The following is a 25436-nucleotide window of genomic DNA, read 5'->3' as shown; positions in this document are numbered from 1 at the left end:
ACCCAAGCAATATGATTGGATGGTGAGGGAGCTTTTGTGCATTATTAACAAGTGAGCAGATTAATAATTTGCACTTGATTCCACATGTATATGTCTATGTTACATTTTACAGCTCAAAAAAATGTAGTAGGTTAGTGCTCTGGTGGTAAGTACTTTGGTGGTAAGTACTTTGGTGGTAAGGCTGCATGGTGATTTTAAAATCTCTACTCTGATTTGTTGAAAATGTATTTCTTTTACCGGACCATAGAGACTTTGCAGTTTCAATACTTCTGTATGGTGAAATTTGCTGCACAAATCCTCCCATTTAGGGGTGAACCAGGCGATGTTTGGGTTCCACTAGGGATGCTCTCTGATTTTTTACTGATTTTGCTGCACGTTTGGGACTGCGCCTATTATTGACTTTGCTTATCATTGTGTATTGTTCTATTACCAAGAGTCCTCTTTGCAATGATTGATGCACTTAATCGAGATATTCTGCATCTGCATTTTATAATACCAGTACTTCACTCCTTTTGAATTATGTAATACACCTTTATAGTTTTCCAAATTCTGCTGTAGGACTCACTTTTTTGAGTCAGTCCTTTATTTGACTGTATTTTTAAATGCTGTTTTGTACCTTGTCTCTGGGACACATTGAATTATGAAATTGAGGTTAGCACCGTCCTCGATCCACCCAACGAGTGGGCGTGCTTTGAAGGTGCAAACATTTAGGAACACCGCACACCCACACATGCACACCTCAGAACTTTTTTTGTGGTTACCAATCCAGGGCAGCAGACTCCATCCCTGTAGCCTGAAAAGAAAGTGAAGGAGCCAGAAGGGGAGAAAGGAAGCCTTCCCTGACCCCCTTGGCTCAGTTGTGTGTGAGCCCCAAGATGATCACCCGCAAGTTAAAATGTCTTCAACATTCATTTTATGCAGCCTTTGTGATTCCACAACCTCGTTCTTGGGGCTGCAAACCAAGTTCCAGGGTGGGTATATGAACCTCATTTCAGGGTTCATAAAAATGAACAAAAAGGAAGCACAGAAAAAAGCCTTTCTCCTATAGTCATGCCTGGGTGGGTTCGGTGCAGGGTGAGGTCACAGACCAAGCCCTGCGGTAAAGTTCTGATGCAGATAGTGAATGATGGTGTACAGTGAGGCTTGGTCATCTGCGGGTGGTTAGGGAGCAGGGCCTGACCAGAGCACAGACCCTCTAGTCCACCCTGCTGCACATGGCCAAGCACCACATGTACCAGGGGTTGGCTGCCTGCGTGGGTTGGGTGGTCCTTGTGGCAAGCATTTGTATTTTAATCTCATAAACATGGCAAGAGGTACTAGGCAAGGGTGTCCTTGTTCCCCCTTATTATTTGCCCTATATATTAATCCTCTATTGAATTTATTAGATAATCAGTTGAATAAGTCATTGGTTAATAATGGAAATGTGGTCAATATTCTAGCATACGCAGACGATATTGAGGTTATTTCACCAGACCCAGCCAATTCCTTGATAGAGATTGAACAAATTGCAGTTTTATTTGGGGAAAGATCAGGTTTTAAATTAAATTTAGCAAAAACACAAGTTGTGTGTACAGAGCAAACACGGATAAATGATTCTAGGGTGACAGAAGAGGCTACATATTTGGGGATACGTATTAATTCATGTTTGGATGAGATAGTTTTACCGAATTGGGACCCCTTGGTGCGAAAAATAAAAAGGGACTTGGATCGAATTGAAGGTCTACATTAGTCAATGGTGGGTAGACGTAATGTCTTAAAAATGGATATCCTACCCAAAGTAATGTATTATTTTCGATCTGTCCCCTTGGAACGCACAGGGAAGTAAATACAGAAACTGCAACCTATTTGTAGTAGCTTTTTATAGGCGCAAGGCAAGCCCCGGCGAGCCTTGAAGTATATGACCTTACCACGACTTCGGGGGGGTTGGGCCGTTCCTAATTTTTTATTTTATTATTGGCCTGTTTTTTGCAGTAAATGGGAATATTACTGGTGGGGAATGAGAGTTGAAGCTAGAAGAGTTTCCAAATATTTTTCAAATGTTGTTGGGTTCAAGAGCAGAGAGGAGCTTTTTTCAAAATTTAGAACCAAGTTATTATAAAAAAAAAACAATTTAAGGTGGTTTGTGCGGCTCAAAAGGTTTGGTGCCGGGTACGTAAATACTTACAGCTTGGTAAATTTAATTATTATACGTCTACTTCTTCCTTAGCGTTACCATCACTGATCTTCTCTGATTCTACTATGATTAAATGGAGACGTAAGGGCATTGGGTGGATAAATGTGGCATTTAGACCTATTCTTCGTTGGTTGCTGAATTTGGTCTTCTTCACACGGATTTTTTAAAATATCTACAAATTCGAGATTTTTTGTTGAAAAAAGTGGATGCAGCTACCTTGGCTAGAAAAAGTAATTTGCTAGAGGGACTAAGGATGCGCGGTAGGATTGGTATGTTGTATCAAAGTCTCATTGAAACACAACTGGATGATTTGGAAAAACAGAATCTTAAATGGAATAGTTTATTATCGCAAGAAGGGGATATCCTACAAGAATCACTTGTTTTGGCTGACAAGATTTTGATTTCCTCCAGCCTTAAAGCAGAACATTACAAAACCATCTTTAATTTAAGTTATACACCTGCCAAGATTGCACACTGGGGGGGCAAGCGAGGGGCAATGCACACGTTGTGGAGCGGATCAAGCTGATAGCTTCCATATGTTTTTTGCTTGTTCAGAGCTGAGACCGCTGATAAACAGAATGGAGGTCTTTTTGAAAGGGATAACAGCGGTACAGATTGTTATTACCCCGCTGGGTATGCTTTTGGGTGTGGTGGAGGAGCCATTGGCAGCACAAGGGATGTATGCGTTTAGGTATTTATTATTTATAGCCGTGGCAGTGCAAGATTATGTATTGCGTCACTCTGGAGACAAAAAGAGCCTCCATCCTTTGAAATGTGGAGAGGTAGACTATATGCTATGTGTAATATAGAACGCAGCTTGTACACCCTTAAGGCCAACAGAAACGAATGTTGGGCATCAAAATTTGGGGGGTGGTAGCTTATGATCTAAGGCTGACCACGATTTAATGTGCTAAAGTTTTTAGTTTATTTGTATGCTCTGGTCTCTCTGTGCTGCTTTCTTAGCTCTAGTGTCTTTATACAGATTTTTAATGGTTCTAAGAGCTACGCTTATCCCATGGGAACAATGAAGTAATTGTGATTAGTGATGGTATAATATTTGATAATCCGTATGTGGTTCCTTAAAATGTGTCTACCATTTGTTTGGCCTACTGTCTGTTTCTATTGTATTACTGAGACTTTTTTCCCCACCTTCCTCTTATATTTCCGTGTATGCGGCATTGCATTGTACAGTAAATTTGTATGTATATTATTGGCGTAACTTTAAAAAAAAAAAAAAATCAAAAAACATGGCAAAGGCCATGTACAGAAGGGGTTGGTCAGCAACAGAGATTGAATTTTACTAGCCCACCCCTTCACCAACCCTGCTGTGCAAAGCCACCCGCTGTACTCAGCAGCGGGTGATTAGGTAGGGACCGCTGGGTGCAGAGCCTGGTCGAAGGCGTGGGCAGCAGATTTAGCCAGCCACAGGTGGGGGTTGAGTTGTAGACTTGGTCAAAGGCTGTGAGCAGCAGAGTGTGCTGTCTGGGTGTTTGCTAAGGGTGAGTTCATGAGCCTTGCATCAGGTGTGTTGTGAGCTGTGGATTGCTTGGCTGGTATACATGGCTTCTTGTAAGTGTCATCTTTGAAGATTGGATTGAATTTCATTTCAGTGAAAGTTAACCTGCAGCCATTTTTTTTTTTACTTGTGAACAGCTGTAAACAGTTGGTGCATTCTGGTCTCACACCTGATAAAAAAAAGATATGTATTTACTCACCAGCAGTTGCACCGCACCCTGAGGAAAGAGAAAAGAACATATATGAACACAGAGATTGCCATTTCTTCCAGAGACATTTGTTGTAGCTTTAAAGGGTATATGATGGCAGACTTGGAAAAGGGGACTCCAATGAATGAATGGGAGGGGCCGCGCGTCACATTAGTTCTCTCTTTCAGTGTTTTGTAGAAAGACAGACTTGTTGTACCGCAATAGAGCCTGACCATGTGTAGGGCACAAGCGACTAAATAAACCATCACACCGGCTAGAAAAGGCAGTGTGAAGGATAAATTAGTGCTGAATGGTGTTTACAACACACAATTTGTCATGATGTGTTTTTCCACCCAAGCCCATTGGTCAGCTCCACCTCACCTGATAAGGTTGCCACATTTCTATGAAAAAATGCTAACTTTATGCACTCACCATTGCGCCGTGTTGGCAGACTGTGTATGATGTGTGGGTGGCCTGCTTCTGTGCCAGTGCAGGGAATGATAGCTGTAGAAGACCGCTCGTAGTATGGAAGGCTTGGCGCTGGTGTTTTCCACTTGCACAACACAGTGCAGCACATTTGGAGCCTCATTTATGGCGATTTATTGTAGGGTAGCGCAGCAACTCATTTTGCTGTGCGGCTCTATGTCAAGGTAAAAGGGCCGGAATGCACTGTATTCATCCAATATGGTGCATGCGTGTCCTTTCCCTCAGCGCTGGTGCTGGTTTGGCAGCCTAGCACCAACCCTGTCACCTTGAGTGCAAGTGTGCCTGTGTTGACAGCAGGATTATATTATGTGCAGGAAGGGGCACCTTCCTGTACAAAAAGAATCCTGAGGGGTGTTTTCCTCTTTCTATATGTGTTGCAGAATGCAGCCCACATGGAAGAAGCAATAAACAAGGAGAAATAAAGTCTCCTCGGTACCCCTCACCTCGGTAGGCGTAAGGTTTTGTTCCATCCTCAGGTTTACAAGGTCTTGTGAATCTGGGAAAATATCAAAATCCATGGGTGTTTCGTGGGAACACCGACTGCAATGTCCATTGAATTCCTCCTTGATGCAGAGCGAGACAGCGCAGCCCTTTGCGCTGCCGTGACTTACTCCACATCTATGAGGCTGTGCAAAGACACGCAAAGTGGCTTTGCGTGGCCTCATAGATATGATTTCAAGGTGTGATTCACCAGGGTGTCAGTAAAATACCCCCCCTGGTGTCTGTGCTCCGTGAAAAATCTGTCAATCTGTGCTAAGTGTAAAATCCACAGGTGAATCAAGTGCTTAAAGGTAACTTAATCATAACCCTAAACCGACTCCATCTTGAGGAACGCGAGGGGCTGCGTCCTTGATAGCGACCCTCTGCTAAAGACAATTGGAGACAAATATATTTTCTAAAGTGCTCAGGTGTGTACTCACAATAGTGACTGAAGTGGAAGAACAAAAGGTGCCTCATTATTCACTGCTGCTCAAAGGCACAATAAAGGCCTCGAGCATTGTGATATGGGGCGAACAGTTCGGTGACAAAAACACCCACTTTAACCACAAACAAGAAAGACCATTGTTGTGTGTTGATTTGGGGCACTTTGGTTCAGCCATTTTAAAGTCAAAAGTGAAAAACAAATCTCTGCTGTTCATGCACACAACATTGCTAACATTTTCAAGAATAGTGGGAACGCCTTGAATGCAGCCTCCAGCAAGTCTTTTTGAACTGTTCAATTTCCTGTCTCTACATTTTTGAATAGCTGGCAGCATTAACCACCACATCCTCTGCCACCACTGCCAACCCCAAGTAAATCTTATCTACACCGTTTTACACGAACAACTGTGATAATTCATTAACTGCTCAGACAGGTCAGGCTTTGAAATCCCGTGTTAATCCTGCAGCCATCTGCCTATGAGCTTTGATGTGATGCACCAGCGCAGCAGGGCAAACACACTTCCAGTTTTAAAATGCACACAACAAATTCTTAATAGATTATGCAGTCAGAATATCAGGGTCTAACTGGGACTAAAATAAGCCCTGGCACCAATATTAAAGTGGCCCACATTAGCAAACCAGATAGCTAAAGAGGTGGCCGACATTTGCAAGTCAAGTCAGTTGTAAACTTGTATGGATATGTTGCAAGGGATGGGAGATTGCATGCATGTGTGTTTGCTGCTGGCAATGACTGTGGTAATGTCAGAGAAACCAACAACAAAGACTGGTCCACCTGGCAATAAACCCACAAGAGAGGGTTCGCCTGTCTAGAACTGAACTCTTAAGGTCTAAGAGTTCAGTTATCTAGTCTCACTATATGTTAAGATGGTGGGTGATCTGCACCCAGGTACATTGGTGCGTCCCTGGCATCTCATGGATGTATTAGTAGGACCCTCACCCGTAGGTACCACCAGGGATGCACCAGTTTACCTGGGTGCAGATGCTTTACCATTTTAAGATTAGCGCTCCCGGTTTTATGGTATTTATTTTTTTGACATTTCTGTCTGTATTGATCCATGTTTATTTTTTTGCTAACGTTCTCTGTATTTATCCATGTTTATGTGGTGTTTTCTGAATAAATAAAGTTGAGACTAGTATGTTTCCACATTCATGTAACCGATTAATGCGCATTCATGCTTGAACGCCAGATAGGTACCATAGAGAGGAACACCAACCTCTGAAAAATCAATGCACTCATATGAAAACATGAACACTTTAGTATTTAGGTTGTGCATATCTACTGCTGTTTAAGCCTCCTTGCTGAAATTCCATTCTTTTTTACCCCTTTACATGTCAATCCACACAGCTATTGGCCTGGCAGTCATGACTCAGAAACTCAAAAAAAAAAAGCCAACATCCATTTTTATCCACACTGAAAAATAAATACAGATATGAAAATATATGTTTTTCATGCTGTATTTATCTGTAAAAATCAGTAAAAGTGGAAAACAGCGAGCCTTACGTGAGATACCCTGACACCTGATAACTGACCTCTTGGTCCTTAAGAGTTCATTTCTAGACTGGCGAACCCTCTCTTGTGTAACGTTGGTTCTATCCAGGGAGGCTGAGGGTTACCCCTTCATATCGTTTCACTCCCTCGTGGTTGTTTATTTATATGAACCAGGCCCTCAAGCTGCTAAAAACAGACCCACACACTGACCGGTGGGACCAGCCCATTGGGCACTGCCTGATTGCCCTACTGGCCTGTCCGTCCCTGCTTCCATGCGGCCTACCGACCTGTCCGTCCCTGCTTCCATGCGGCCTACAGGCCAGTCCAACCCTGCATCCATGCGGCCTACACATCGGAGCCGTCATCAACGGATCTTGACAATTCTTCGTTTAAGTGAAGTTCAACATTGTAGTTACTGTAAGCAATGTGTTATACTTGACAAAAACAATGAATCTTGGTGTCAGTCTCAAAACTCTTGGATATATTCATCTTTAAAGTTTCATTCCTGCCCCCTCGCGGCTTACCCTCTCTGCCTTTGGTCTCCATGGTGATGTTTGGTTTCACGGGGTCAAAGTGCACGTGACACCTGAAGGTAGTTTGTGGGTTCATCCACTCCTTCTTCGAGATCCTGAGCCGGCTGCTCAGAGAGTACATCTTGTCGCTGCCCCGGGTGGGCTGGTCGTCGGTCTTCACCCCTTCCGTCCTCTCCACCCCGTTCACTGACCAGCTCAAGTCCACATGGTCAGGGTAGAAGTTGGTAGCCAGACACACCAGCGTGGCGCTCCCTCTCTCTTTCACCTCGCGCGGTGATGGGTCGAAAAGAGCCACCTTTGGCGCAGTGACCTCGAGTCCATCCTCTGAAAAGGATACCAAAACGAATTACTCCTGAGTTGATGTTTCCCTGCAGAGCTGAGCTCAGACAATAATCTTTAGTGTAGGTTTGTGTTTTACCTGTAATAATCAGCCTTTTGGGATCTCTGATATTTAGAAAATAGGTCATCATAAGAAACTTCTGTCAAACATTAGAGCTGTGAAAATTGAAAAGGTGTGTGTCTTCACCTACTCACACAGTGATGTTGGCAGCCTTAACGGAACTGGAAGATAGTACCACAAACTTCTCATCGTTATGAATTTGTTTTCAACGAGTGAAAACCTGCAGAAATGCCGGGACGCCCCTATAACACCAGTTTGTGCCTGAAGAGTTTTCTAACTCAGGGGCTTATTATCAAGCACGGCGTTAAAATTATCGCAGCTTTAGCGGCAGAAAACTGCCACTAAAGCAACGATAATGGGCTTGATAATATGCCCTTGAGAATTCCAATAGAAGCCCATGTTGATAATTTTAACGCCGTTTCTTGATAATATGCCCCTCAATGGTAAAAACTCTGCTCAAGGTAGAGATGGTGAACTTCAGAAATGTTATCCCTTTGTGAACCTGCAGAAACACAACCTTTGTCGAACTCCGCAGACAGAATTCGAACTTTGCGGCCGTATCCAAAACACTGGACTGCAGGAAGTGAATCTGCGCCCCCCGCGGCTGTGCCAAAAGGCACCATTTCCTATTGATAAAGGGGGCTGCTAGGTGTCACCTAATACCAGGGCTATTATATATAGGTGCAACGCTGCCATGACCATAGAAAGGACACATTGAGAAGCTCGCTCAAGAAATAACTGCCATTAAGATTCAGACAAGATCATGTATGTAACTGGGGGTTTGCCATGTTCAATCTACAGTCCACTGCTGTGTGAGAAATGGTAACAAGAACCAATAGTTAGAAGTCCTCCTTTGTCTTGTATTGAATATAAACTCTCACCCCCTCCCCGTGAGGCGCACCCTGCTTCTACAGATTTTGGATCTGGCCTTATTGTGTTACAACTAGAAGTGTCCCTAGCACAGACACACACGCGCAGAAACTCATGGATTTGCCACCTATCAGCATCGTTTTATTGAGCTTGGGTTCATGCCTCGTGTTTGGGTTTTCTAGCAAGTTCTGCTGTTCAGTGTATGGATCCAGTACAGAAGAAATGCAATGAACTAGGGCCATACTGACTATTTACAAACTCCAGCCCAACTTTTACATGAGGCATATCTAAAGACTCCGGGGCTCATTTATGGGATTTTGGCGTCAGGCAGCGCACCAAGGCACCTTGCAATCATAAGACAAGGTGACCAATTACATACCCTTTATAAGTGTAACCATTAAGACAATATGCGTACAGACTATTGATGCGTACAGACGTGACCAAAGAAAGATGTATTCTGGAAGTGACCTTCCTAAGGCCACTTTACCACTCGCCTTTACCCGCGGCTACCTGGACCAGGTCGCTTGGATGGACCTTCTGTGTGTTTTGTAGCCACAGCTAGAACGTGCTCACCTGCCTGGCAGTCCACCAGGGGTGGAAGTCCCAAGGAGGGCCAAGCTGCTGGTCTGCGACAACGTATATAAATCTCCCTCAACAACGGTTCCATATATCTTTCTCTCATAGGGGTGAAAAACTTAACAAACAAAAAACAAAGAGTGTTTCTGGGTCCTTAATTGAATGAATTTATGATCCTTTTCAATTTTCAAGGATTTTCTTTGGCACAGCTGTGTTCCCCCCTGTGACAGTCTCTGCAGAAATGCACATTTTAACAATTAATGAACGATTGTACCTGCAACCAATACTTTTTCCCAATTTCAAGACCCTGGAAGTGTTTCCAGAAAATAATGATCGCTCCCTTTTTCAAGTGTCTTGCGTCGCTAATTTAAAATATTCCTCAGAAGTTTGGTCATGACGTGTGCTTGACCCATCTCAGACGCAAATGAGTTCTATGTATCGATTATATAGTCAGATAGTTAATCGATTCATTTGTACATTTGCCCTTGTTCTGCATACAGTCAGAGTGCTATAAAACACCTTTTTCACCCAACAAAATACAGGTTTTTGAAAACAATACAAAAATATGCAAGAAGACACATTGCAAATTTGTGACTGCAAAATATCAGGACGGACTGCAGGGCATATCTACAATGACGGTGATAAATAAACGCAAAGCCTGCTTAGCGCTTTGTTATTTATCGCCGTCTATCTCTGGAATTTTTCGCCCTGGTAACACGTTATTAATAACACGTTACTCCTGGGCGATAACAATTATAGAGATAGCGGGGAATCGCTGTTTTGCAGGGAACATCGCTGTTTTTCCACCGATGTTCCAGGCTAAACGGCGATAACCTTGCTGATACGACCCACATGGTCATATCAGCATAATCCACCCCAATGTTAGGGATAGGTAAGTCTGCTTTTTAGCAGATGTTAGTTTTTGGAGAAAACAGCGGTTTTCTCCAAAAACTAACGTGTGCTAAAATGCATGGGCAGCCTTGTAAATATCGCGATGCGAACATCAGCGATATTTACAAGGCTGTCCTGCCCAGTGACGCCCACTTTGCATCTCATTAGAGATGCAAAGGGAGGCGTTGGGTAAAAGAGTGCTAACATGCGCTAATGCATGTTAGCACCCTCATGTTAATAGGGCGATAGTTTTATCCCCGCTTTTTTGGCTTTAAAAGCCAAAAAAGCGGAGATAAAGCCCTTGTAAATATGGCCCTGCGACCGTCCTGAAGGCAGCTCCTGTGTTTTATTGAGACATAAAATGCCAAATATACTTCAGTCTGACGGAAAGCATCTTTACCGGCTTCATTCTGGGGGTGTGCGTGCTTTTCAACCTATGCTAGCTACATTTGAATGTGTCTAACAAATGTTGGGGCATATTATCAAGCACGGCGTTAAAATTATCGCCGATTTAGCGGCAGAAAACTGCCGCTAAAGCGGCGATAATGGGCTTGATAATAAGCCACAGAAAATTCCAATAGAAGCCCATGTTGACACCAGAACATGGGCTTCTATGGGAATTCTCATGGGCAAATTATCAAGCCCATAATCGCCGCTTTAGCTGCAGTTTTCTGCCGCTAAAGTGGCGGTAATTTTAACACCGTTTCTTGATAATATGCCCCATTCTTCCTTCACATATCAGACAAAGATTCAACAAATATTTAGCTATCAGAGAATAAACAGACTTATACGTGTCAGCCCAGGACGAGAGGTACACTCTCTAGTTACCCCTCTGGGACCAAAACAGACAAACGCGTTTCAACACTTTTTCCCATCTTAACAAACATTCAGAAAACGAATCACATTTTCAGATCTGCAAAAGGGCCGCTGAGGTGTTCCAGGGACTTATTTAATAACAGCTACGTTCACCTATAAAACACATTGTGGAATGATACTTTTTAGGTGGTCAAACGTCCACATGCATTAACTTTCAGCTTTTTAATCCTCATTGCATCATTCTGGACAGCCATCTAGGGGTTTGCAGAACTCATTCTAGGGTGGAACTGCTGCTTAATCAGTGTGATATCCCTCTGGGACCCTCAAAGCCTAACAGTGGTTCTTACTATAGACATGCTAACTCATCTCATACATTACATGGGTCCTGAGACCATTAGAATGTAGAACCATCTAGAAGACATTAGATTGTAGACTAACCCCAGCTAAAGGCACAACTCGGGGCATCGAGAACACGTGAGATGGCCAGGGAAAGAGTCCAAGGGGATTATCTTACCGAGAACAGTGAGCTTGGTTCCTGCTCCGAAGTACTGCACGCTTGCGGAACACAGCCACAAGAGGCTGTTACAAAACTACACTGAGACAGCAGGGGCTATAGTGTCCAGGCTGGACATCACATGTGTGTGAGAAGCTAGTGTGTGTTCAATAACCACACACCATGAATCAGATTTCATAGGTGAACATATATATATATTTGTATGTGGGAAAGTCTTTCAATACGTAAGTCAGCTCATTAAAAGGCAGCTGTCCGCATGTTTCATGTATGTATACTGATAGAAGCAGCATCATTTTACATACACAAACATTTTTATGTTCAGGGAATTAGTAAGACTTTATGGTGATCACAATGACTAATGTTAACCTGTTGACAGCCTTCCCCTGTGTTCATTCATTGGCGCTGCACTATGACACAGTATTGTCTATACTCATTCAGACATTGGCCATCAGTATATAATCATGAATCTCAAATATTTCCCAGTAATTCATGCCTTCCATGTTAATGTCCAACTCCAAAAGTCCTTAGGCAAAAACAAACTTGCACATTTCCATTAGAAACCCCACACGCCCAATGCGTTGCATATAATGTGTCAAAATCAATGGACCGGGTTCCGTTTGACATATTACAAGTGGTTGCTATCAATTTAAATTCCACACAACGTGATTTATAAATCATATATTTCTGTTGAATTTCAGCCCTGTTTTTGCACGAGATACAATGCAGGGAACATCCCACCGGGGCCATTTCAAAGCATTCTGGTATAAATGTAAGCAACGTAGCGGGCATCACAGACAACAGATACATGAGAAGACATCTCATCAACTGTTGACTGTTCTCTGTTGCAGACTGAGGTCTTCCCAGCTCCTGTTGGGTGTGTTCTCCATAACTCTGTCGTTGCCTTACAAAGAATGTGCAGTTTTAGGTCTTCTCACTACCTGGGTTCCTTGCTATTTACACAAAAGGTTTTCTCTTCTCCGACCCTTCTAGATAAACTGTCTTTTGTGATGTCTCCACCACCCTGGACGCATCGCCAGGGCTCCTGAAGAAGACACATTCTGTACTTCTGGCCAACCTAATGCAATGCCCCCATTTCTACCCCTCGCCAAGTCTACTCGAACAAAGACCCCTGCCTGCTTCATCCAGTCTGAAGATAGCTCATGCCCTGAAGTTATGATAACATGATGAACAATACTTCAAGGAGAAACATTGTCAATTTAACATTAAACTTTCACGAAAATGTCAGTGTTCTTACCTAGAACGAACAGTTTGGTACCCGGACCAAAGTAAACTTCTGAGTAAGAACACAGTGACATACCTATGGCGCAATATCGGGACACGGGTCTCCGCTCTCGATTCTGGACTCCCATTTTTCATGCAGCGGAACGCGCTGAAGAACCATATTAAAGCATGTCCTATTTAAGAGCTATTATTTTTTTCAACCATTGCATCTACGTCAAACAACACACAGACGTGAGACCCTCACACTACCACCATGACCTCCATGAGATCTAACCAAGGAAAACTGTGCAAATCAACATAGATGGTTTGAAATGGAAAGAACTCATTTTTTACTGCTGGTTTACTCCTGAAAGCAAGTCTGTACTTTTGTAGACAAGATTACACCAGACTTAACAATAACAGAAAAGTCTCACCGAGTACGCTTAGCTTGGTCCCTGGGCCGAAGTACAGCTGAGTGTTCCACACAGAGTGACATGGCCTGTCGCAATATGTTGTATGGGTTTGCATCAAAGGAGTCATATGGTTCTCATTTTTTCACTTTTTTTACAGTATTTCTAGACTAAGCTAAAACCATGTGTATCTGGGTTCTCTTTTTAGACTCAAAGTTAAAAATTAATTCAGAGGCATACGGTTGTGTGGCTGTGCTCCGCATGTGTATGACTAGACTATCGATGCGAGTTACAACAGATGTTTCACCAGAACCGTTCAACATATCAGAACATTTAGACAGGGAGGACCTAGGAGGCTACCTGCACTGTGTAATTACAGGAGCCAACAGGTTCAAATCAAGAGCATAGGGTTGAAGTGTACATACAAGTAATTCAAATTATATAATTCTGAGCGTTTCTCTTCTGTAAAGAAGTCTGCTTTGGCTGAAGAGGTCATGAGTTGACAAAGATTGCTATAGAAATATATCTGTATTTTGGGATTTTTTTAAATAAAACTTTCCTTTCTACATTTCTCAGGTATAATAACAATACTGCTGAATCGTATACAAAAAAGGGTTCTTCCGGACCGTAGCTGTCAAAGACACTCATGGGTATATGAAGTGCACGCATTTTATAAACAACTCAAATTTAGCCTAAGTTACAAAGTTCAACAAATTGCAATAGAACCTCAGTAAGAATTATAGAGATAAAAAGAGCAAAGTATTTTTTCTCTGCTACTCACACAAGACTCGCAGCTGGGAAGCTTGATTGAAGTTTAAAGAGAGCCATAAAAATATAAGACGAAAAATCGATTCGCGTGAATCTCATGGAAGTCCCAGCTCCGTTCATAGGTTATTAACTCGAAAAAAGAAAAAAAAGTATAGTTTTCAAGAATTATTCCGCCCGGGTTCCTCTGTTCACAATTGAATGCTCTCAAGGGAGTGTTTTTGTAAAGAGGACCCATAGGGCTGTACCACGGTGCCCCCTGTCCCCACGGCATTACAGCCTCATACAAAAATGGCCCCTCCCCCGGCCACACCCCCCATAAGGTTCCCTGGTGCGGTTCTGGCGCTGCACCCAGTAAAGGTACGGGACAGCTGGCAGGCACTGTGGTTACAGGAAATGGAACAGGGTGTTAAATACGTTACAGTTTGATGCACACATTAGTTAAACAAGCATTTACAATGCAACAGGTCTCGCATTTGTAAATTTTAGAGCTATCGTACACTAAAACTACGGACCCAAATCACTCCATTCCAATGCTCGCAAGACTCCAAGATTACATCAGGTGTGATAATGTAATGTTAGCACGTATTTGTTATCTTAGCTCATCCTGCTATCCTTACACACTTGGAATATATTATGACATTTATTCAGAATTAATAAGGGCAGAAGTTACAACTAAAAAAACTGCCTGCAGCACTGAGCCCATATACACTATAAGACGAGCATATTTTCAAATACAAATGCTGAGTTTTAAGCACGACGGCGTGCTTGTCTACAAAATCAGGAATTTTCACGCTCGCTGCTAACATTAGCTGCAATAGTAATTACGACCCAAATCACTCCATTCCAATGCTCGCAAAACTCGCAGATTACATCAGGTGTGATAGTATAATGTCAGCACGTAATTGTTATCTCAGCTCATCCTGCTATCCTTACACACTTGGAATATAATGTGACATTTATTGAGAATTAATAAGGGCACAAGTTACAACTAAAAAAACTGCCTGCAGCACTGAGCCCATATACACTATAAGACAAACATATTTTCAAATACAAATGCTGAGTTTTAAGCACGACGGCGTGCTTGTCTACAAAATCAGAAATTTTCACGCTCGCTGCTAACATCAGCTGCGATAGTAATTACGAGCCAAATCACTCCATTCCAATGCCGCAAAATAAAGACAGCTAAACCCTTCTAGTAAAATAAATACAACGACCTAAATAGCAGTACAACTCTTCCCGAAAAATAAATTAAAACAAAATAAATAGCAGAAATGGACCATCGTACACTAAAACTACGGACCCAAATAACTATATTCCAATGCTCGCAAAACTCGCAGATTACATCAGGTGTGATAGTATAATGTCAGCACGTAATTGTTATCTCAGCTCATCCTGCTATCCATACACACTTGGAATATAATGTGACATTTATTGAGAATTAATAAGGGCAGAAGTTACAACTAAAAAAACTGCCTGCAGCACTGAGCCCATATACACTATAAGACGAGCATATTTTCAAATACAAATGCTGAGTTTTAAGCACGACGGCGTGCTTGCCTACAAAATCATGAATTTTCACGCTCGCTGCTAACATCAGCTGCGATAGTAATTACGACCCAAATCACTCCATTCCAATGCTCGCAAAACTCGCAGATTACATCAGGTGTGATAGTATAATGTCAGCACGTAATTGTTATCTCAGCTCATCCTGCTATCCTTACACACTTGGAATATAATGTGACATTTATTGAGAATTAATAAGGGCAGAAGTTACAACTAAAAAAAATGCCTGCAGCACTGAGCCCATATACACTATAAGACAAGCATAGTTTCAAATACAAATGTTTAGTTTTATGCACGACGGCGTGCTTGTCTACAAAATGATGAATTTTCACGCTCACTGCTAACATCAGCTGCGATAGTATAGTTACAGCACGAAATTGTAACATGAAATCATCCTGCCGTCTTTACATACTTAGAACATGGGATGAGATTCGAGAGGGATTAATAAAGTTAGAGCTTGCAAGTATAAAACACCCGAAAACAGTGAGCCCATGTGGTTACAACAACAAAACAGCACCAAAGGCTAAAGTGATGTTCCTTATAACACAAGCACAGTTGTAAATAAGAAACGTTTGTTTTGGGCAAATGTATACCATTTTACACATCAACACGCTTCACGCTCGCTGCTGATATCAAGTATGATCGTATATTTACGGGACTTCATTCACACATCAAATCATCCTGCTATCCTTACGAAGTCAGTACATGGTGTGCCATTTGTTATATATTCATAAAGGCACAAGGGACAATTATAAAAGAGCCTGAAGCATTGCGCCCATGTACACTATTATTCAAGGGTTTCCTACCCGCATCCACGCTACGCGCACACAGCCACTTCGCAGTGCCCTTCAATTGGGAATAATGTGTGAAAAGGGTAAAAAAATCGGAAGACAGAAAGTCTGGTATGGTGTGAAGTGTCAGCTTGTTTGTGGCAGCTAAAAAACGAAAGAAACCAGGCCAAGATAATTAAGTACATTGAGATGGGCAGTATAGATTGTAATCTCTTCGTTCCCAGCTTCAAAGACATGCAAATGAAGACACAGAGTGATGTGAAAGGTCTTTTCCATTCCAATGCCGCAAAGTGAAGACAGCCAAACTCCCGGGAAAATAAATAAAAATAAGCCCAAAAGCAGAAACGGACCATCGTACACTAAAATTACGACCCAAATCACTCCATTCCAATGCCGCAAAATAAAGACAGCTAAACCCTTCCAGTAAAATAAATACAACGACCTGAATAGCAGTACAACTCTTCCGGAAAAATAAATTAAAACAAAATAAATAGCAGAAACGGACCATCGCACACTAAAACTACGGACCCAAATCACTCCATTCCAATGCTCGCAAGACTCGCAGATTACAGCAGGTGTGATAGTGTAATGTCAGCACGTAATTGTGATCTCAGCTCATCCTGCTATCCTTACACACTTGGAATATAATGTGACATTTATTTCAAATTAATAAGAGCACAAGTTACAACTAAAAAAACTGCCTGCAGCACTGAGCCCATATACACTATAAGACGAGCATATTTTCAAATACAAATGCTGAGTTTTAAGCACGACGGCGTGCTTGCTTACAAAATCAGGAATTTTCACGCTCGCTGCTAACATCAGCTGCGATAGTAATTACGACCCAAATCACTCCATTCCAATGCTCGCAAAACTCCCAGATTACATCAGGTGTGATAGTATAATGTCAGCACGTAATTGTTATCTCAGCTCATCCTGCTATCCTTACACACTTGGAATATAATGTGACATTTATTGAGAATTAATAAGGGCAGAAGTTACAACTAAAAAAACTGCCTGCAGCACTGAGCACATATACACTATAAGACGAGCATATTTTCAAATACAAATGCTGAGTTTTAAGCACGACGGCGTGCTTGTCTACAAAATCACGAATTTTCACGCTCGCTGCTAACATCAGCTGCGATGGTAATTACGACCCAAATCACTCCATTCCAATGCTCGCAAAACTCGCAGATTACATCAGGTGTGATAGTATAATGTCAGCACGTAATTGTTATCTCAGCTCATCCTGCTATCCTTACACACTTGGAATATAATGTGAAATTTATTGAGAATTAATAAGGGCAGAAGTTACAACTAAAAAAAAATGCCTGCAGCACTGAGCCCATATACACTATAAGACAAGCATAGTTTCAAATACAAATGTTTAGTTTTATGCACGACGGCGTGCTTGTCTACAAAATGATGAATTTTCACGCTCACTGCTAACATCAGCTGCGATAGTATAGTTACAGCACGAAATTGTAACATGAAATCATCCTGCCGTCTTTACATACTTAGAACATGGGATGAGATTCGAGAGGGATTGATAAAGTTAGAGCTTGCAAGTATAAAACACCCGAAAACAGTGAGCCCATGTGGTTACAACAACAAAACAGCACCAAAGGCTAAAGTGATGTTCCTTATAACACAAGCACAGTTGTAAATAAGAAACGTTTGTTTTGGGCAAATGTATACCATTTTACACATCAACACGCTTCACGCTCGCTGCTGATATCAAGTATGATCGTATATTTACGGGACTTCATTCACACATCAAATCATCCTGCTATCCTTACGAAGTCAGTACATGGTGTGCCATTTGCTATATATTCATAAAGGCACAAGGGACAACTATAAAAGAGCCTGAAGCAGTGCGCCCATGTACACTATTATTCAAGGGTTTCCTACCCGCATCCACGCTACGCGCACACAGCCACTTCGCAGTCCCCTTCAATTGGGAATAATGTGTGAAAAGGGTAAAAAAATCGGAAGACAGAAAGTCTGGTATGGTGTGAAGTGTCAGCTTGTTTGTGACAGCTGAGAACCGAAACCAGGCCAAGATAATTAAGTACATTGAGATGGGCAGTATAGATTATAATCTCTTCGTTCCCAGCTTCAAAGACATGCAAATGAAGACACAGAGTGATGCGAAAGGTCTTTTCCATTCTAATGCCGCAAAGTAAAAACAGCCAAACTCCCGGGAAAATAAATAAAAATAAGCCCAAAAGCAGAAACGGACCATCGTACACTAAAATTACGACCCAAATCACTCCATTCCAATGCCGCAAAATAAAGACAGCTAAACCCTTCCAGTAAAATAAATACAACGACCTGAATAGCAGTACAACTCTTCCGGAAAAATAAATTAAAACAAAATAAATAGCAGAAACGGACCATCGCACACTAAAACTACGGACCCAAATGACTCCATTCCAATGCTCGCAAGACTCGCAGATTACAGCAGGTGTGATAGTGTAATGTCAGCACGTAATTGTGATCTCAGCTCATCCTGCTATCCTTACACGCTTGGAATATAATGTGTCATTTATTTCAAATTAATAAGAGCACAAGTTACAACTAAAGAAACTGCCTGCAGCATTGAGCCCATATACACTATAAGACGAGCATATTTTCAAATACAAATGCTGAGTTTTAAGCACGACGGCGTGCTTGTCTACAAAATCAGGAATTTTCACGCTCGCTGCTAACATCAGCTGCGATAGTAATTACTACCCAAATCACTCCATTCCAATGCTCGCAAAACTCGCAGATTACATCAGATGTGATAGTATAATGTCAGCACGTAATTGTTATCTCAGCTCATCCTGCTATCCTTACACACTTGGAATATAATGTGTCATTTATTTCAAATTAATAAGGGCAGAAGTTACAACTAAAAAAACTGCCTGCAGCACTGAGCCCATATACACTATAAGACGAGCATATTTTCAAATACAAATGCTGAGTTTTAAGTACGACGGCGTGCTTGTCTACAAAATCAGGAATTTTCACGCTCGCTGCTAACATCAGCTGCGATAGTAATTACGAGCCAAATCACTCCAATCCAATGCCGCAAAATAAAGACAGCTAAACCCTTCTAGTAAAATAAATACAACGACCTAAATAGCAGTACAACTCTTCCGGAAAAATAAATTAAAACAAAATAAATAGCAGAAATGGACCATCGTACACTAAAACTACGGACCCAAATCACTCCATTCCAATGCTCGCAAGACTCCAAGATTACATCAGGTGTGATAATGTAATGTCAGCACGTATTTGTTATCTTAGCTCATCCTGCTATCCTTACACACTTGGAATATAATGTGACATTTAATAAGGGCAGAAGTTACAACTAAAAACACTGCCTGCAGCACTGAGCACATATACACTATAAGATGAGCATATTTTCAAATACAAATGCTGAGTTTTAAGCATGACGGCGTGCTTGTCTACAAAATCAGGAAATTTCACGCTCGCTGCTAACATCAGCTGCAATAGTAATTACGACCCAAATCACTCCATTCCAATGCTCGCAAAACTCCCAGATTACATCAGGTGTGATAGTATAATGTCAGCACGTAATTGTTATCTCAGCTCATCCTGCTATCCTTACACACTTGGAATATAATGTGACATTTATTGAGAATTAATAAGGGCACAAGTTACAACTAAAAAAGCTGCCTGCAGCAGTGAGCCCATATACACTATAAGACGAGCATATTTTCAAATACAAATGCTGAGTTTTAAGCACGACGGCGTGCTTCTCTACAAAATCAGGAATTTTCACGCTCGCTGCTAACATCAGCTGCGATAGTAATTACGAGCCAAATCACTCCATTCCAATGCCGCAAAATGAAGACAGCTAAACCCTTCTAGTAAAATAAATACAACGACCTAAATAGCAGTACAACTCTTCCGAAAAAATAAATTAAAACAAAATAAATAGCAGAAATGGACCATCGTACACTAAAACTACGGACCCAAATCACTCCATTCCAATGCTCGCAAAACTCCAAGATTACATCAGGTGTGATAGTGTAATGTCAGCACGTATTTGTTATCTTAGCTCATCCTGCTATGCTTACACACTTGGAGTATAATGTGACATTTATTCAGAATTAATACGGGCAGAAGTTAGAACTAAAAAAACTGCCTGCAGCACTGAGCCCATATACACTATAAGACGAGCATATTCCCAAATACAAATGCTGAGTTTTAAGCACGACGCCGTGCTTGTCTACAAAATCAGGAATTTTCACGCTCGCCGCTAACATCAGCTGCGATAGTAATTCTGACCCAAATCACTCCATCCCAATGCTCGCAAAACTCGCAGATTACATCAGGTGTGATAGTATAATGTCAGCACGTAATTGTTATCTCAGCTCATCCTGCCATCCTTACACACTTGGAATATAATGTGACATTTATTGATAATTAATAAGGGCAGAAGTTACAACTAAAAAAAACTGCCTGCAGCACTGAGCCCATATACACTATAAGACAAGCATATTTTCAAATACAAATGCTGAGTTTTAAGCACGACGGCGTGCTTGTCTACAAAATCAGGAAATTTCACGCTCGCTGCTAACATCAGCTGCAATAGTAAATACGACCCAAATCACTCCATTCCAATGCTCGCAAAACTCCCAGATTACATCAGGTGTGATAGTATAATGTCAGCACGTAATTGTTATCTCAGCTCATCCTGCTATCCTTACACACTTGGAATATAATGTGACATTTATTGAGAATTAATAAGGGCACAAGTTACAACTAAAAAAACTGCCTGCAGCAGTGAGCCCATATACACTATAAGACGAGCATATTTTCAAATACAAATGCTGAGTTTTAAGCACGACGGCGTGCTTCTCTACAAAATCAGGAATTTTCACGCTCGCTGCTAACATCAGCTGCGATAGTAATTACGAGCCAAATCACTCCATTCCAATGCCGCAAAATGAAGACAGCTAAACCCTTCTAGTAAAATAAATACAACGACCTAAATAGCAGTACAACTCTTCCGGAAAAATAAATTAAAACAAAATAAATAGCAGAAATGGACCATCGTACACTAAAACTACGGACCCAAATCACTCCATTCCAATGCTCGCAAAACTCCAAGATTACATCAGGTGTGATAGTGTAATGTCAGCACGTACTTGTTATCTTAGCTCATCCTGCTATACTTACACACTTGGAATATAATGTGACATTTATTCAGAATTAATACGGGCAGAAGTTACAACTAAAAAAACTGCCTGCAGCACTGAGCCCATATACACTATAAGACGAGCATATTCCCAAATACAAATGCTGAGTTTTAAGCACGACGCCGTGCTTGTCTACAAAATCAGGAATTTTCACGCTCGCTGCTAACATCAGCTGCGATAGTAATTCTGACCCAAATCACTCCATTCCAATGCACGCAAAACTCGCAGATTACATCAGGTGTGATAGTATAATGTCAGCACGTAATTGTTATCTCAGCTCATCCTGCTATCCTTACACACTTGGAATATAATGTGACATTTATTGAGAATTAATAAGGGCAGAAGTTACAACTAAAAAAACTGCCTGCAGCACTGAGCCCATATACACTATAAGACGAGCATATTTGCAAATACAAATGCTGAGTTTTAAGCACGACGCCGTGCTTGTCTACAAAATCAGGAATTTTCACGCTCGCTGCTAACATCAGCTGCGATAGTAATTACGACCCAAATCACTCCATTCCAATGCTCGCAAAACTCGCAGATTACATCAGGTGTGATAGTATAATGTCAGCACGTAATTGTTATCTCAGCTCATCCTGCTATCCTTACACACTTGGAATATAATGTGACATTTATTGAGAATTAATAAGGGCACAAGTTACAACTAAAAAAACTGCCTGCAGCAGTGAGCACATATACACAATAAGACGAGCATATTTTCAAATACAAATGCTGAGTTTTAAGCACAACGGCGTGCTTGTCTACAAAATCAGGAATTTTCACGCTCGCTGCTAACATCAGCTGCGATAGTAATTACGAGCCAAATCACTCCATTCCAATGCTCGCAAAACTGGCAGATTACAGCAGGTGTGATAGTATAATGTCAGCACGTAATTGTTATCTCAGCTCATCCTGCTATCCTTACACACTCGGAATATAATGTGACATTTATTGTGAATTAATAAGGGCAGAAGTTACAACTAAAAAAAATGCCTGCAGCACTGAGCCCATATACACTATAAAACAAGCATAGTTTCAAATACAAATGTTTAGTTTTATGCACGACGGCGTGCTTGTCTACAAAATGATGAATTTTCACGCTCACTGCTAACATCAGCTGCGATAGTATAGTTACAGCACGAAATTGTAACATGAAATCATCCTGCCGTCTTTACACACTTAGAACATGGGATGAGATTCGAGAGGGATTAATAAAGTTAGAGCTTGCAAGTATAAAACACCCGAAAACAGTGAGCCCATGTGGTTACAACAACAAAATAGCACCAAAGGCTAAACTGATGTTCCTTATAACACGAGCACAGTTGTAAATAAGAAACGTTTGTTTTGGGCAAATGTATACCATTTTACACATCAACACGCTTCACGCTCGCTGCTGATATCAAGTATGATCGTATATTTACGGGACTTCATTCACACATCAAATCATCCTGCTATCCTTACGAAGTCAGTACATGGTGTGCCATTTGCTATATATTCATAAAGGCACAAGGGACAATTATAAAAGAGCCTGAAGCATTGCGCCCATGTACACTATTATTCAAGGGTTTCCTACCCGCATCCACGCTACGCGCACACAGCCACTTCGCAGTGCCCTTCAATTGGGAATAATGTGTGAAAAGGGTAAAAAAATCGGAAGACAGAAAGTCTGGTATGGTGTGAAGCGTCAACTTGTTTGTGACAGCTGAGAACCGAAACCAGGCCAAGATAATGAAGTACATTAAAATGGGCAGTATAGATTGTAATCTCTTCGTTCCCAGCCTCAAAGAGATGCAAATGAAGACACAGAGTGATGCGAAAGGTCTTTTCCATTCAAATGCCACAAAGTAAAGACAGCCAAACTCCCGGGAAAATAAATCAAAACGCGCTAAATAGCAATGCAACTCTCCCGGGAAAATAAATAAACATAAGCAAAAAAGCAGAAAAAGGAACATCGTACACTAAAATTACGAGCCAAATCACTCCATTCCAATGCAGCAAAATAACACAGCTAAACCCTTCTAGTTACATAAGTAAAACGCGCTAAATAACAGTGTAATTGTTCTGAAAAAAAAAATGAAAACAAAATAAATAGCAGAAACGGACCATCGTACACTAAAAGTACGGAACCAATTCACTCCATTCCAATGCCTCAAAGAAAACACAGCTAATAAAACACGCTATGGACCCAATTCAAAGTAAACACAGCTATAATAATAAAACACGCTACTGACCCAATTCACTTCATTCCAATGCCTCAAACTAAACACAGCTAAACTCTTTCAGCAATAGCCACGAAAAGAAACAAAAGAGTTCCAACTGAAACACTTCATGCCACATAAAGCATGTTTACTGTAGTTAGGCGGTGCTGCGTGGGCGTTCTTAAAAAAGTAAAGGCTGATCGACAAAGGGCATTAGCCTGTCAGAAACCAACACACTAAAACAGACAAGCTCAGGAACCAATTACTGACAAAGAGCTGCAGTAGGCGGAGATTCAACACATTTACAAATTACTTAATGCCTCGGAGAGGCAGCGCATGCGCTGCCCTATGCGAGACCTAAAAAAATAGGCAGGTGATGCTTAGCCCTACAGAAAGCCTTCTGGGCGCAGTGTGCGCGGCTGAAACCCTCAGTCAGACACTTGCATCCGTAAGGTACAAGAAGCCATACAGAGAGAGACACAGGATGTCCTATATAATGTGTGCACTACAGGAAATACGTGTCTTGTTTGTATAGCTTGTAGTTTGAAAGCCCTTGTTTCACAGTTCTGAAAATAGTCTCAAGGGGCTACATGAGACCCGTCGGCTTTAGTCATACCTTTGTTGTGTCCCTAAGTTCCATTTAGGTGCAAGGTGTGCTGGAGATCCGAGGGTTCTGTTCACAAGAGTTCTTGCACACTTGCGTTCCTCTTAGCGTGGTTCAAAGATCAGTCGCCTCTAGCTTCGTACATGTTTGGAATGAATACATTTCGCTTGAGTGCACAGCGGTATGCGAGACCTGGGGCTCAATGCACAAATGCTTGTGCAAGCCTGTGCTCCAATGAGGTGCAAAGCAGCACGTGAGGTCTGAGGCCGGGAGTCAGAGAGATGTTCGTGCATCGAAGTTTCTATTCAGTGCAAGGCAGACCCTGACATCTGAAGACCTCAGGTCCACACATGTTTCTCTGCAGTTCTGTCCCTTTATTTGCAAAGAGGGTGATAAGATCTGGAGGCCGCGGTCCAGAAGAGGTGTTGCATCCCCCACATTCCCTTTGGGTGTTATTGTTCCATGAGGCCTGGGGTTGTGGGTTCACTCAAAGGTTTCTATACACAGCAGTAGCAAGGTCAGACATAGGACTTTGACACAAGTAAAGTCGGGGGCATCGATTTAAAAATGATTTTGCTCGCTCGAGTTCCACCTGGGTGGAGAGGAGTGCATTGGATTTGGGGGCGCTGTTCCCTGAGGGTTTTGCACACCTCACTTCCCTTTCGGTGCAAGTTGGTAACTAGGATCTGGGGGCTGAATTCACAAACGCTTTCACACACCGAAGTTACACTCAGTCACAAAGTGGTACACATGCTGTGGGGAGCTTGATTCACATAATCTTTGCACAACTAATGTCTACGTAGTTTAGTAAAAAGGACAATTTGCAGGAGTGAGTTTAACGAAGGTGGGTCATTTAGCCTGAGGTGAATCTCTGACATTTGTAAATGAGGGAGAATGGGTGAGACGTGGGCTTTTTTTAACAGTGGCACAAATTAGAATTAGATGGACACCCACATACCTGAAATGTGTGAGAGCACGTACAGCTATTATAAGTAGACTTTCACCTCAGAATAGCACGCACATGTTTCTCTCTTAAAGGAAGGCGTAAGAGCCTCAAGGTGGGAAAGGGGAAGAAACATACGGGGAACCTAGCCGGAACTGCCACAAACCCTGTGAGGCCGTTACCTGTTGCTCTGTCGCCGATTTCTGGTCACCAGCTGTGCCCCTGCACTGGACGAGGTCTGTGGGGTCTCATACTGCCTGTCTCCCCCGCCGCCGAAGCCCCGTTGCACCTGAGGGCACGGCCGCTGCGTGGGGAGACTACAT

At 41.9% G+C, this 25436-nt stretch overlaps 1 gene segment (V, D, J or C); it reads right to left on the bottom strand.

The window, feature by feature from the left end:
* The window catches only part of LOC146813347 (T-cell receptor beta-1 chain C region-like), a 30354-nt gene that overhangs the window by 4295 nt on the left and 623 nt on the right, over window positions 1–25436 (bottom strand). The window contains 3 exon segments of the C gene segment in view: window positions 3889–3906; window positions 7318–7650; window positions 11394–11458. Of these exon segments, the coding sequence occupies window positions 3889–3906; window positions 7318–7650; window positions 11394–11458 (416 nt within the window).

This window comes from Triturus cristatus, chromosome 7 (genome assembly GCF_964204655.1).
Source record: "Triturus cristatus chromosome 7, aTriCri1.1, whole genome shotgun sequence".
In the NCBI taxonomy this organism is placed as follows: Eukaryota; Metazoa; Chordata; class Amphibia; order Caudata; family Salamandridae; genus Triturus; species Triturus cristatus.
Note: the sequence above shows the minus strand (reverse complement) of the source record. Positions and strands in the feature narration are given on the sequence as shown.